At 34.7% G+C, this 16,353-nt stretch overlaps 1 protein-coding gene across 1 annotated transcript in view; it reads right to left on the reverse strand.

Moving 5' to 3' along the window:
- Positions 1-16,353, reverse strand: part of RADX (RPA1 related single stranded DNA binding protein, X-linked) — a 63,926-nt gene that overhangs the window by 10,404 nt on the left and 37,169 nt on the right. The window contains exons 11-12 of the mRNA XM_019949487.3: positions 13,276-13,349; positions 5,258-5,548 (exon numbers count right to left, since the gene is read on the reverse strand). Of these exons, the coding sequence (XP_019805046.1) occupies positions 5,258-5,548; positions 13,276-13,349 (365 nt within the window). The remainder of the gene's footprint in view (positions 1-5,257; positions 5,549-13,275; positions 13,350-16,353) is intronic.

The following is a 16,353-nucleotide window of genomic DNA, read 5'->3' on the forward strand; positions in this document are numbered from 1 at the left end:
TTTTACCACAGGCTCTGTTATCTGTTGCATTAACGCATGTAACCTCAGCCCCCAGAACAGTGCTGGGCATGCCTTAGGTGCTCAGTAAATATTTGTTAAATTGAGCAAAAGAATGTATATGTGTGTATTTTTAACCTATAATTTTCGAATATTAGACTTTAGGACATTTGTGCATTGTGTTCAAATATGAATTCATCCATATTCCCAACAGCAAAAGAGATGAACACAAACATCCTCCCCACAATGTACATGTATAATGCACTTCAATGGTGACTTACTGTTTACGTGTTACTTAGATAACTTACAACATACTATCTAGGTAAACGTGATAATATATGTGGACTATATTAAAAATTAGAGGCAGATATAAAATCAAACAAGCTCATATTCCTCTTTTGTAAAGTGTATTGTATGCAATTTATATATCTTCCTCTCAAATTCTTTGTTGTCACTGGATTTCTTTTCCAGTGAAAAGTGTGTGTGTTTGTGTGTGTGTGTTGCAGAGGAGGGCAATTTGTAATCCCAGCACATAGCCAAGGGTACTTGGCATATACCATGTTTCATGGAATCTAAGATACCATTGATTTTTAAGATGATCATTATTTTATATACCACTAAGAAAGAAAAATGCTACCAACTAAACAAAGGCATGACATCGATTATAAGATCCGTATCAATTTTCAAAGATGTTAAAATATGGGGAAAAAAGTGTCTTACACTGATGAAATCTGATAGTAGCTACTTAAGGTTTAAGGATTAAATTACTTTTATTATGCAATGGAATAAGGGACAGAATTAAGGGGTGGCAACAGCAACCACCTCTGGAACCCATATAATCCAGTGTGCTGCTCCATTCAAGATACAATAATGGGAAGCATGCCAGTGGGACAGAATATCCTAAGGATATAGCCAGTTAGGGAACCAAGAGTGAGGGAACCCAGTGCTACTCAGTTAATGGTTCAAGTAGTCTTCAGTACGGAAGGAGGCATACCTCAGGGGTACAAATAATTGATCCTGAGCTTGCAGGCCAGTACCAAGGAGGGCAGGAATTATGTTGGCCTGCTTGGTTGCTTTAATAGGAGAAAAAAATCAAGGTAAGTAAAGCCTTATGATTTCCATGTTAACTATAGCATATTACATTACTTTGATGTTACAATTAATGCTATTAAAATTTTTAAATTATCATTTAAATGCATTTTGCAGAAAAGGAAAAGAACAAACCATATAAAAAATTTTTGACAAAAAAATCTTTTGACAAAAAGTCTAGAAAATACTGTCTTGACAGCTCTCCTTAAATTATACCTATTGTTACTGGGGTTTGTATCTCTTGATTTCCAAGAGATAAACAGATGGCTTTCAAAGGTTTACTAAAGACTGGCTGAATATTTTCCTTATTGTCTAAGTCAAATGCAAATCGAAGAGGGAACTCTTAAGCTTTAACTGACTCAGCATTTCATGGGTAACTAAATTAGTGTTGGCAGAGTCAGTGATATACTAACACCATCTATGAGTCCAATAAAGCTTTTGAAAAATACTTTCTTATATTTAAAGTGAGAAATAATTCTTAAAAATTGACCAATAGATTAAAAATTTTGTACCTGGGCTAAAGGCACTGAAAATTTAGTGTTACTCCATCACAATATCTTCTCTTTGAAGTGTTATTACACTCCATCCCAATATCTTCTCTTTGAAGTGTGTTATTACATAATAGGCAATGGGCCGAGATTTTAGCACTTATTAATACTATCTACTTATTTGAGTCAAGTGAGATGGCATAGCAAGAATTTTAACACAAGAATTGGTACTTCTGAGATGGGTTTCTGATATTGCCACAGTACCCAGGTGGTTGTTGGGAGCCATTAGAATCGTGGGAGGTAAGATTACAAATTCCGTTCAATATTTTCAATAATGATTCACCCTAGACCAGTCAGAGCTAATGACCAAGTAACAGGGTTATGGTCTGAATAACCTTTCTGGCTCCCAGAATAAGACACTTCAAAATTACTGGGTCCTCCAGAGATCAGCAAGATACAGCAGAGGGACAATAAACCACCAGAAGGTAGTATCAGTGTAGGCTGGACAAACTTCATGTTGGAAGAACTTTAAAAATCATACAGACTTATCTGCCTTGATTGGTTTAATCAGTTTCATCTAAAAACAGGAATCTAGAAGAGGGGTCAGCAAACTATGAGTTGGTGGGGGGAAGGGTCAAATATAGCCTCTACCTGGTTTTGTACAACCCATGAGCTAGGAAACTTTTTTTCATTTTAAATGGTTGAAAAAAAATCTAAAGAAGAATATTTTGTGATATGTGAAAATTACATGCAACTCAGATTTAAGGGTCTAAAAAGTTTTATTCAAACATAGCCATGCACATTCGTTTACACATTGTCTATGGCTGCTTTCACACTAAAAGAGCAGAGCAATGAGGTATCACCTCACACCTGTCAGGATGGCTATCATCAAAAAGAACACAAATAGGGCTTCCCTGGTGGCGCAGTGGTTGAGAGTTCACCTGCCGATGCAGGGGACACGGGTTCGTGCCCTGGTCCGGGAGGATCCCACATGCCATGAAGCGGCTGGGCCCGTGAGCCATGGCCGCTGAGCCTGCGCGTCCGGAGCCTGTGCTCCGCAATGGGAGAGGCCACAACAGTGAGAGGCCCACATATCGCAAAAAAAAAAAAAAAAACACAAATAACAAATGTCGGCAAGAATGTGGAGAAAAGGGAACCCTTGCATACTGATGGTGGGAATGTAAATTGGTGCAGCCACTGTGGAAAACATTATGGCGGTTTCTCAAAAAAGTAAAAATAGAACTACCAGATGACCCGGCAATTGTACTTCTGGGTATATATCCAAAAAAAACAAAAACACTAATTTGAAAAGATACATGCACCCCAATGTTCATAGCAGCATTATTTATAATTGCCAAGATGTGGAAGCAACATAAGTGACCATCAACAGATGAATGGATAAAGAAGATGTGGTATACGTGTACAATGGGATACTACTCAGCCATAAAAAAGAATGAAATTTTGCCATTTGCAGCAACATGGATGGACTTGGAGGGCATTATGCTAAGTGAAATAAGTCAGATAGAGAAAGACAAATACTATATGATATCACTTACATGTGGAATCCAAAGAAATAAACAAGTGAGTGAGTATAACAAAAAAGAAGCAGACTCACAGATATAGAGAACAAGTTAGTTGTTATCAGCGGGGAGAGGGAAGGGGGAGGGACAGTATAGGGGTAGGGGATTAAGACATGATTTTTAATCATGGCCTGGCTTTTACCTAGCTAGGGGGTTATGACTAGAAGATATCCAGGCTTCTTTTACCTTTAAAATTAAGTACCTCATTAGGAACAATCCTTTTTCTCCCTTCCTGCCAGAAAGCTCACAGAAAATTACCACCGAATGGTAATAATTTGTTATTTATAGGCACCTAGTAATACCTACTTTTTCTGTATCCTTTTAAATGCTCTGTTTTGTTTTATCCATACATATTTTCACTGTCTTTTATCCCTGTAAATCCACTTATGTCCTTGAAAAATGGTAGGATATAAAACAGCCCAATTCTAACATGGATTACAGCTGGTTGGGCAGAATGACAAATTTGCCTTCTTTATATCTGATTCTTGCTTTTAGGTGATGCATAGTAAAGCTACAAAGGTTCACAATATTTATAAGACAGCTGAGATGTTTAGAGGATCAGTGACATGTTGAAAAGAAGAGAAGTATTCAATTTCTGTGATTCCAGATGAACTCATGGTTTTCATGGTTACTTTTTGTGATGTATGAAAAATCTCCACTATAATTTTTGTTTCCTAGATATAAAACTAAGATTGATAAGTTACCCAAAGATAACAAGCAATGCAGTCTAGGAAAAAGAAGCATTTGAAACTTAGGTCTGAGAAGGTCTAACAGAGTCAATGGGGATTTATACTTTCCATAGATTATATACATATACACAATCACATGTATGTACACATTTACGTGTGAGGAAGTAGGGCAGAAGGAGTGGGAGAGAGTAAAGGGGAAACAGGAATCTTGATTAAGGGCAAGGTAATTCACTTCAGTACTGTAGGTGCAAAACTCTATGAAATGCATCCTCTTTCAGGCATTTAATTAATTTACTAATGGCACTTCATCATTCTTTCATTTTAAGGTAACAAGATCTTCCTTTCAAGTACAAATAAAAGCCTAGAGAGTAGCTCATTTTGGTTAAGATTTTATTTTATAATTAATTTTTGTGTACATTTTTCATTCATGAGAAACAAACTTTAAAAATAAATGTAAGTTGGGCTTCCCTGGTGGCACAGTGGTTGAGAATCTGCCTGCCAATGCAGGGGACACGGGTTCGATCCCTGGTCCGGGAAGATCCCACATGCCGTGGAGCAACTAAGCCCATGCACCACAACTACCGAGCCTGCGCTCTAGAGCCCGCAAGCCGCAACTACTGAGCCCGCGTGCTGCAACTACTGAAGCCCGCATGCCCAGAGCCTGTGCTCCACAACGAGAGAAGCCACCGCAATGAGAAGCCCACGTACTGCAACGAAGAGTAGCCCCTGCTCGCCGCAACTAGAGAAAGCCCGCACGCAGCAGCAAAGACCCAACACAGCCAAAATTTAAAAAATTAAAAAATAAACATAAGTTTAAAAATGTGTTGACTTTAAATTTTTATAAGTTCTATAGCTACCTGTCAGTTTAGAACAACCTGAGAAAATCAGTTTATTGTCCCTTGTCAGACAAGATAGTTTTTTGAATAGCTTCCTTCTGTTCAACTTGTTACTTGAGAATTTTATTTTCTTCACAGGCTAAACAGACGTCTGTTCATAGGATCTTCTCTCAATTAGTATGCCTTTCTCTTTAACCTACATTTTACCCTTCAGTGGTTCAGATGCACTGAGAAAGAGGTAGAGAATATGAGCAAGAAAGTGGTGGCTAAAGGATAAGTGAATCAGTTTTAGAGGTAGTAGGAGAGTCAGGGCTAAGGAAAGTTCCCTTGGTTCCCATTCTTCTCTCCCCAGTACTTTCTAAGGACTTGCCAATATTTAAATGCCCACAATTAAAGCTTAATGTATTCCAGAATTAGTGCTCCATTCCTTTGGTTTGAGCCAAACAGGAGTTCTCCTTGGGCTTAACTTTTTTGGTGGTGGGGATGTGGCGCGCTTAATTTTTTAAAGCAAAATAGTATCATCTATATTTAAATTATGTCAAATTAACAATATTCAAAGAGAAGAACAGGTGACTTACCTAAGATGGTTACTTCAAAATGTCCAAGGACTAGGGCACTCTTAAAATCATAAAGATTTGGGGGTCTTCCTTCTTGTGGTATGTATTTTGCAGGCTGAGAATTATACTGCTGGGTAAGAAAATTTCTGTGTTCTAAAACAAATCTCCGTGGAATACTTTCAGGATAAATACAGCTGTATCGTAGGTGACTTATTAAGCCAAACTTCTTTTCTCTCCACATCTGACTTTCCCATTTATCACTTATAGTTTTTCTGGCTTTCCCTATGCGACCAGTTCTTGTCCTTTCTTGACCTGTTAAAGAAGCGAGATGAACACAATTGAGACCTATAAACTAACCAAATCAGGTAAATCACTACAAAACAAGCACAGATTAATGAGAAATAGCTTAATTAACTTTAAAAATCAACCACCTACAAAATGTAAACTGAATGTCCAAAAGGTAACTCTTATTAAAGTGAGGAAAGAACTAGAATTCACCTTCAAAATAAACTTTTACTCCAAAATATTAAAAAGTAATATTGTTTTTTCTGTTTCTGGAATTAGCGAGATTTGTAATTATCTTCTTTATACTTTTCTATATTTCCTAAATGCTCTTAAATAAACAAACATTCCTTTTATATTCAGTGACAAATTCAAGTTAAGTAAAATTCATGAGAATAATAACCTTTAGAGATTGGACCTCCACACACTATTGGTGGAATTTAAGCTTAAAATAAAATTTTGTTAATCTTTGCTAAAAGTATCCTGAACACACACAGAATGCAGTCTATTTTTTGGATATAAGTCTCTTTCAAAAGGACCGTTGATATGATATTCCTTTCAGATATAAATAACATATGGAAAACAAAGAGGGAACTAAATTGAAATGAAAGACCACTTCAACTCTTAATTGTTCTCTATCATCAAGTCAGTTTATCATTTATGTACAATTTATCTAACATATTTAGTTTCTAAGGCAGAATATAATTTCCCTCTTACACATTATGACATTTATCCATTCATTCAATTCACTCAGCAAATAATTATTGAGCACCTATTATGTACCAAATACTACACTAAGGAATTTGCTAAAATAATATTTTAATTAAATAATACACCCTGGGAACTGAAGACATAGAGAAGAATCAGAAAAAAAAGAGATGTTGGAACTTCTCACACTGTCAGTTCTGCTAGTTAAGGCAAGCTGACAGCAACTGTTCCAGAGTTTAGCAAGGTTGCTGAATTGCTTCATTGTAGGCTGCCTATGCCTTGGCATTTATTATCTTCCTAGCATAAAAAACCATGCTGAGACAGAAGGGTGTTTCAACAGCAAGGTTTCAGTGTGGTTAATATATCACTTCTGTTTTTGAACTTTATTCTATATCCCCAGACTACTTTCTTGGTTTCTTAAACCTAGACAGAGACTGAAAATTTATTACGAGGTAAAATACTACATTGAATTTTTAGAGAAGATGAAGAGGTGAACTTCTTACCAGGTATTCAAAACACTGTGATATTACAAGAGTATTTTTTTAAACTTAAAATTTAGTTGATGAACACACTTAACTTCCTACAATAACGCTTGATAACAAATGAAAAGGATAAAAAATTTAATCACACATGAAAAGGAAAGGAAACAATAAAAGCCAAGAGAAAAACTCAAAGTTAATAGGAGTAAAGTAAGGATTGGGCAATGATTTACCCTTTTTATCTTCTAGAAATGAATTTCCCTTACCCAAACTAATAAAAGTACATAATTAGATTAGCAATAAGTAGCTATTACAACCCAAGTTATAGTGAGAATTCCTGACTGATTTGTTCTAAAATAATGCACACAAAGAACAAGTTATGGGCCATTCCAATCTTTAAAAATTAAGTAATTACATCCATTGCATAGGGAAAAAAAATCCTATGATTGACACTGTCAGGAATAAGTCAGAATATTTTCTATGGCTGTTTTCTTATTTGAGTGTTAAGAACTGGCAAGGTTTAATGTTCACATGAAAAGTTCTTCTGAAAAAATAATGCTTTTTTTTTTTTTCCCGGTACACGGGCCTCTCACTGTTGTGGCCTCTCCCGTTGCACAGCACAGGCTCCGGACACGCAGGCTCAGCGGCCATGGCTCACGGGCCCAGCCGCTCCACGGCATGTGGGATCTTCCCGGACTGGGGCACGAACCCGTGTCCCCTGCATCAGCAGGTAGACTCTCAACCACTGCGCCACCAGGGAAGCCCCATGCATTGTTTTTTAATTTAGTAACTTGGGACTGTAATTAACTATCCCAATTATATGTTCATAATTAATACAAATGGGTATGAAATCAGTACAAGAGATATTGGCAGTCACTGGTTGTGAATAGCAAGATTTCAAAGGCAATAATTGGGAGACAAAATACATCTAGAGCTCAGGTTTTTCTAAAAATAAGATGGAAAATTATATACTAGAATGCTTTTATTTTTAGCTTGAATATTACTAAAATTACCAAATGAAAAACATTATTGCTTAAGCCTAATGCATAACTAAGATACAGGTTAATTACTAGCAAAATTATATTTTTGTATATATCTAATTATATACCAGAATTATAGTGATCACTGTTATTTTAATGATTCATTTTACCCTTATTTCTGGTGAGAATGGATTTATGTTTTAATGAGGAAAAATTTCAGGAGAAGACCACATTTAGGTTGTGAGGTGAAAAAGGACATGGTATAAATGTATGTGTATAGGCATAGTGATTTTTCTTCACAAAATCTACTCTAAGCATTTCATTATGTGGATAAGAGTGATAGGTAGGGGTGTATGGAGGCATGGGGGTCGGAGAGGAGCTATTTCCTTTGCCTCTTTCCCCCTTGCCTTCACTGACCCCATGCTGGTGCAAGATCTACAAGTCTAGAAAAAACAGAGTATTTCAATCAGTGATCAGATCTATGCTTGGTAGCAAGTATAATAGACTTTTTAAAGAACTGTGTAAGTCAGAGGCTACCTATAATGTCTTATGATCTCAGTAGTACTGTTATTGTGAACTTTTCAATGTATGTCTTACTTATCTAAGTTACCAGATACAAACAATAAGATGTTAAACTTTGTAGTCTTCAAAATAACTAGCACAATTAAACCACATAAACAAATTAGCTATATATTCACAAAATGAGTGGCTTTTGAATTTACAGACACAGTAATTTCCAAAGCTATCATGAAACATATCTGGAAATACATCAGTAACCATGTTAACACATATAGATCTAATTCATTCATTAAAACTGCAGTTAATAAACAAATGGGACTACATCAAACTAAAAAACTTCTGCATGGCAAAGGAAACCATCAACAAAATGAAAAGGCAACCTACAGAATGCGAGAAAATGATTGCAAATCACATATCTGATAAGGGGTTAATATCCAAATATATAAAGAACTTGTTCAACTCGATAACAAACAAACAAACAAATAAACAATGTGATTAAAAAGGGGGCAGAGGATCTGAATAGACATATTTCCAAAGAAGACATACAGATGGCCAACAAGTACATAAAAGAGATGTTCAACATCACTATTAGGGAAACGCAAACCAAAACCACGAGATATCATCTGACACCTGTTAAAATGGCTATTATCAAAAAGACAAGAAATAACAAGTGTTGGTGAGGATGTGGCAAAAAGCGAACCCTCATATGCTGTTGGCGGGAACGTAAATTGGTGCAGCCACTACGGAGAACAGTATGGATGTTCCTCAAAAAAGTAAAAATAGAACAACAATATGATCCAGCAATTCCACTACTGGGTATTTATCCAAAGAAATAAAAAACACTAACTCAAAAAGATATATACACCCCGCTTTGGGGCGGGGTGGTGGTGTGATGAATTGGGAGAGTGGGATTGACATATACACACTAATATGTATAAAATGGATAACTAATAAGAACCTGCTGTAAAAAAAAAATACAATAAGCATAATGGTTAAAAAATAACATTAAAAAAAAGATATATACACCCCCCTGTCCACTGTAGTATTATTTACAATAGCCAAGACCTGAAAACAACCTAAAGGCCCATCAATGAAAGAATGGATAAAGAACAGGTGGTGTATATACAATGGAATATTATTCAGCCATGAAAACAATGAAATCTTGACATGGATGAAACTTGAGAACATTATGCTAAGTTAAATAAGTCAGACAGAGAAAGACAAATATTGTATGATCTCACATGTGGAATAAAAAAAAAAGACAGACCTCCCCCCAAGAAAAAAACAAGCTCATAGATACAGAGAACAGATTGGTGGTTGCCAGGGGTAGGGGTTTGGGAGCGGGTGGGTGAAGTGGGTCAAAAGGTACAAATTTCCAGTTATAAAATAAGTCATGGAGATGTAATGTACAGCATGGTGACTATAGTTAATATCATATTGCATATTTGAAACTTACTAAGAGAGTAGATCTTAAAAGTTTTCATCACAAGAAAAAAATTTTTTGTAACTATGTATGGTGACGAATGTTAACTAGACTTACTGTGGGAATCGTTTTGCTATATATACAAATATCAAATCATTATGTTGCACACGTGAAATTAATATAATGTTACACGCTAATTATACCTCAATTAAAAAAAGAAAAAAATAATGAATGTAAAAGAGTTTTCCTATTTTAAACAATGCTCCAATACTCATCTTAGAACATGTCTCCCAGTGTGCCCAACATATAGGTCACAAAGTGTAACATTTTCAATAAATTAGGTCTTGTCAAATTGCTCTCAGAGGTAGTTGTACATTTATCTAAGAAAGGGGGGGGCGTGACTCCTTCTCTCTCTCTGATATACACACATACCTTCTTATATTATAAAAAAAACAATGAAAAGACATACCATAGAATGAATTAAAAAGTTACCTATAATGGTGGAGAAGGAAGAGGATGCAGGGAACAGGGGTAGAAGCTAAACTTCTTTAAATATATATTTATACAACAGTTGAATACATTCTTTTCAAAAATACACGAAATATCTCCAGGATGGACCATATGTTAGGCCACAAAATAAGCCTCAATAAATTTAAAAAGAATCACATAATACAAAGTATCTTTTCTGACCACAATAGAATGAAGCTAGAAATTAACAATAGAAGGAAAGCTAGAGAATTCACATATATGTGGAAATTAAACAACACACTCTTAAGCAACTAATAGGTCAAATAAGAAGTCACAAGGGAAATTATAAAATACCTTGAGATGAGCAAAAATGAAAATACAACATAAAAACTTATAAGATGCAGTGAAAGTGGTGATCTGAGGGAAATTTACAGCAGAAATACTGATATTAAAAAAAAGAACTATGGAGAACAGTATGGAGGTTCCTTAAAAAACTAAAAGTAGAACTACCATACGACCCAGCAATCCCACTACTGGGCATATACCCTGAGAAAAACATAATTCAAAAAGAGTCAGGTACCAAAATGTTCATTGCAGCTCTATTTACAATAGCCAGGACATGGAAGCAACCTAAGTGTCCATCGACAGATGAATGGATAAAGAAGATGTGGCCCATATATACAATGGAATATTACTCAGCCATAAAAAGAAATGAAATTGAGCTATTTGTAGTGAGGTGGCTGGACCTAGAGACTATCATACAGAGTGAAGTAAGTCAGAAAGAGAAAAATAAATACCGTATGCTAACACATATATATGGAATCTAAAAAAAAATGGTCATGAAGAACCTAGGGGCAAGACGGGAATAAAGACACAGACCTACTAGAGAATGGACTTGAGGATATGGGGAGGGGGAAGGGTAAGCTGTGACAAAGCGAGAGAGTGGCATGGACATGTATACACTACCAAACGTAAAATAGATAGCTAGTGGGAAGCAGCCACATAGCACAGGGAGATCAGCTCGGTGCTTTGGGACCACCTAGAGGGGTGGGATAGGGAGGGTGGGAGGGAGGGAGACGCAAGAGGGAAGAGATATGGGAACGTATGTATATGTATAACTGATTCACTTTGTTATAAAGCAGAAGCTAACACACCATTGTAAAGCAATTATACTCCAATAAAGATGTTAAAAAAAAAAAGAAAGATCTCATTCAATAACATTAAACTTTGAGGAACTAGAAAAAGAGAAAACTAAACCCAAAGTTAAGAAAAAGAAGTAATTATGCTTAGAGTAAATATAAATGAAATAGAGAATAGAAAAAATAATAGAATCTAAGAAACCAAAAGCTTGTCCTATGTAAAGACCAACAAAATTGATAATCTTTACCTCAACTGACCTTCTCCCCAAGGAGAGAAGACACAAAAACTAAATGCAGAAATGAAAATGTGATTTATTACAGAAATAAAAATGATTATAATAGAACACTATGAACAATCATATACCAACAAATTAGAAAACCTAGATGAAACAAATTCCTAAAAGCAAAGAAACTACCTAAACTCACTAAAAAAGAAAAAAAAATCTCCACAGACCAATAATAAGAGATTCAAAAGGAAATTAAGAAACCTATTCTAAATATAATAGCAACTAAAAGAATAAAATACCTAGGAATAACTTTAAGCAAGAGGTGAATGACTTGTGTACTGAACACTACAAAACATTGTTGAAATAAATTAAAGAATGTCTAAAAATGAACAGAAAGAAATCCCATGTTCATGGACTAGAAGAGTTAATATTATTAAGATGTCAATACTATCCAAAACAATCTGCAGACTCAATGCAATCCCTATCAAAATCTCAAAAGCCTATTTTGCAAAAATGGTAAAATGGATCCTTAAATTCATATGGAATTACAAGGAGTCCCGAATGCTAAAGCAATCTTGAACAAGAAGAACAACGTTGGAGGACTCATACACCCCAATTTCAAAACTTGATACAAAGCTACAGTAATCAAAACATTGTGATACTGACATAGGGACATACATACAGACCAATGGAATAGAATTTGATGTTTAATAAGGGTTCTAACTCAATTCAGTGGGTACTAAGTCAATTCAATTTTTCCTACCCATTGCCCAGGGAATACAGGAAGCTCCTTGATACTTCCCCATGCTGACGGGAATAATTTATCTGGACCTTAATAACCTTCCAACTTTATATTAGTTCTACTTCACATGTAAGAGGCCTGTGGTCTGGACTCTCTTTTCCATGTCATTATTACACCTCAGCCTATGATCATTTAGGCCTCTATCTAGTTCTGAAATGCCCAAGAGCAGTTTTAGTTTTAGTTCCTACTCACCACTAAATTTAAATTCTTTTGTTTCTGCCACTTAGGGATTTTTCACTCTTGCTTTCAGCTTGGTTATATATTTATATTATAATGATCTTCCCCTTATTTTCTATCTTTTATTTTTTTGGGGGGTATAGTCCAGATCCCTTTGTGGGTTCTTTTTTTTTTTGGTGCCAAAACCTGGGACCTTTGTGGGTTGTTAATCTGTCAGACTGACTAGAAGTCAATCCCCAAATAAGAGTAACTCAAAAAGCAAGAAGGATCTAAAGTGCTAAAAAGTTTAGAGAGATGACCCCTTATAACATCTGATTTAAACAAAGCCACTCTAAAGATACCCTACCAGAACTAAATTGTGTCATGAAATCACTTCAGAAATGAACCCAAATATTCAAACCAGTCAACCTAACAGCAAAGAAAGGAACTACAACTACCTTTTAAGCTTTACCTATATTTATTGTCAAATAAAAATTAAACTTCCTACTTTAGTATTCTTCTGTTAATTCAAAATAGTACATTTGAAGAGATGTACCACCAAAGAAACAACTTAATAAGTGCTTAATATAAACAAGTTTATTTATATTTACTTGCACTTTGGTGATGATACCAAATTGTTCTAAATTTGGGACCAGTACTTTTGACAAGGACTTAAGCTAAATAAAAATAGAAACAAAAATAACTAGCTACATATAGTTTAATACAAGTACTTATATTATGCTAGTGGCAGGCATGACCCAAAAATGCAGAATCAAATCAAACAGCAATCTGTATATAACAGTGTTCCATAAAGACTTTATAAATCATCATCATCATCATCGTCAAAGCAACATACATTGGAAGGTGATTGGCATGTCTGGTTTACTTCCTTTTCTTTGTGCAGAAGTTTCTGGCTGAGGCACAGGAATTCTACAAAAGATTTTTAAAAAGATAACAAATAGTTAACAAATAGTTATAAAAAGAGACTTGAATGGGAAAAACTAATTGGTTCCATTCAGAGTTTATTCTAATTCAATACATTTAGAAAATTTATAGGTTTAGTTTCTTAACGTAATGCATTAGGAATTTAAGGAAAACACATTCAAATTATGAACAAATATCCATACTAACATAATTCAAATATTGCAACAGATTTAAATGTTCTCTTTAGGAGTGTTACACAAAAGAAAGTATTCAACTTTATTAAATGTCAACTAAAGATGGATATATATTTCATTCCCTATGATAGGAATTTAAAAATTTGTCCAATGGCCTATTTTCATCTTTGCTTTGTTCAAATATTCTGGAAAACTATTTGGCCTAACTCTCCAACTTCATTTCAGAGTTTTCTATAAGCCTCATACTGGTTCAAACCTTCGTGTTTTTCTTTCAGCCAGGAAAAACCCTATGCTCCTTTTCCTTTTCCTAGTTAACTCTTCTTCCTCTTTCAACATTTAGCTCAGGCATTATTTCCTATAAGAAGCCAACCTTGATCTCTAGTCAAGGCTCACTGATCCTTGTATATGCTGTCATAGCACCATGGATAAACTTTATCATAGCATTCATCACACTGTATTAAAATTACTGTTTTTTCAATCTGTCTCTTCTACCAGGTTCTACCATAAACTCTACAAAAATACAGACTTTGTTTTTTTGTATCTCCACAGAATATCCACTCAATAACTGTTTATTGAACTGAAAAAAAAGTGAAAAGGGAAGCATCTTATTTTGAAGCTGAGGAGAGAAGCTTGCACTTATAATAAAGACTTCCTTCTTACAAATTTTCAGTATATTTCTATGATGAGCATTTTCTTTTGTTGTATTCCCAAAACTAAAAGCATAAAGCAAAACAGAAGTGTCATGTTGTAGAATGCCACATAATATTGCTCAACTTATTTTATCAATAGATTTGTCTCTTATAATAGTATTCTTTATTTTACTAATGAGTTATTAATGAATACAAAGAACTAGCTTTCATGAATGAAGACTGCATCCATTTCAATATAAAACTCCAGCAAATAAAAACACATTTTATAGTTGTAATTTTAACTTTTTTTTCTGGTAATGAAAAATGGTATTTCTAGAAATTAGTAAACGGAAAACATCAACTCTGAGAGATATTTAAATAAATTAAAAAATAGTTAAATTACATGTATTTTGAGATCATTAAACAGTATGTATATACTTTTAAATATATGGTGTTATAAAGTGATTTTTTATCTGAAATAAATTAGAAGAAATAGTTTTCCAAACTCTAACAGCATCATTATATTGTATAGAATTTTTTTAAAGTGGCTTAGGGAATTTTTACTGGAATATACAGTCATTCATTTGTATGCCTTAAGTGTCTTAAAGGTTAGGGGCTTCATAACAGAAGTGGATGTATACAATGTCTACAGGTATCAAATGAGGAAACTGAAAAAAAAGAGATGAAAAATGAAAATATAAGAAATAAAAGGATACCTGAGGAAAGAAAGGGAAAAGACGGCTAAAAGAAGAGACAATAACATTACATATGATGGATAGTGGCCGAATATTATAAAAACTGTCAGAGGCAATAAGCTGTACTCTAACTTTTCCCTTTTCACCAACTTATTGACCTTTGATAAAAGTCATATAGATTGTATAGTATGCCATGTCCTCATCTATATAACAGTATTATAGTTAATATTATTGTAGTCTTTCCTATAATACCTTCTGCTTTTCTTAGAAGGAGACACTGATAACGATTTTTAAGGATTCAGATAAACCTGGTATGGTTCATTTTCTATCTTTATGGAGTAAATATTACCAACAGAATGCAAAGAGTAAGTTTTAATGTCCCATTGTTATATTTTATTTCTCAGTGCTAACTTTTGAATGAGTTGATGTATTTTGACTACATTTTACTATCTAACATAGAGCACCACGGTTCACTATCTACCATTTGGATTAAAATGTTCTTTGATACAACCTCTTAAATGGTCATATTTATTACTATCATAAATTGTACAAATGGAAGCCGACCAACAGGTAATACAGATATTGGAGTCAGCAAGCCAGGATTTAAAATACAATGATGTGCCAACAGAGTAACATGCCCAGATTCCACAAGGAGAGGGCATAGAAGCTCCATGTTCCCTCTCAGACCTTTCTCTATGTGTCTCCATTTGGCTATTCCTGATCTGTATTCTTTACAATAAAATTGTGATTGTAAGTATACTGTTTTTCTGAGTTCTTTGCATCATTCTAGTAAGCTATTGACTCTGAGGGGGACATGGGAACTCCTGAATTTGCAGCCACTTGGTTAGAAGTGAGGGTGGCCTGGGGACCAGCTGAACTGTGGCTAGCATCTGAAGTAAGGTCAGTCTCGTGGAGGACTAAGCCCTTAAGAGTCTGATGTTAAGTCTGGGTAGCTAGCATTAGAAATGAATCACAGTATAGCTAATTGGGTTGGAAACCCAACAAGAGCTCAATGAACCTAACTGATAGGTTTAATAGCAGATTGGACATAGTGAAAAAGTAAACGGAGTGACAGGTCCAAACTGAAACATGGAATCAAAGACAAAAATGAAATATGTATATGAATAAAAAAGAATGCAGTGTAAGAAACTTGTTGGTCACAGTTAGAAGTGCTAACATATGTGAAATAGGAATCATGGAAAGAGAGGAAATAATGAGGAAGAAAATATATTTGAAGAGATAATGGCAGATGGTTTTCCAAAAATGATGAAAGATATCAATACACAGATTCAAGAAGTTCAGTAGTATAAAACAAAGAAAACCACTCCTTGGCACATCATATTTAAACAGTTGAAAATCAAAGAGAAAATCTTAAAAGCACTCAGAGGAAAAGGACGCAATATCCTTGAAGGAGCAATTAGAAGACATTAACCTGATTCTTAATAGAAACAATGAAAGCAATAAAACAGTACAATAAGACATTAAAAAAAAT

This window comes from Tursiops truncatus, chromosome X (genome assembly GCF_011762595.2).
Source record: "Tursiops truncatus isolate mTurTru1 chromosome X, mTurTru1.mat.Y, whole genome shotgun sequence".
NCBI classification, from domain to species: Eukaryota; Metazoa; Chordata; class Mammalia; order Artiodactyla; family Delphinidae; genus Tursiops; species Tursiops truncatus.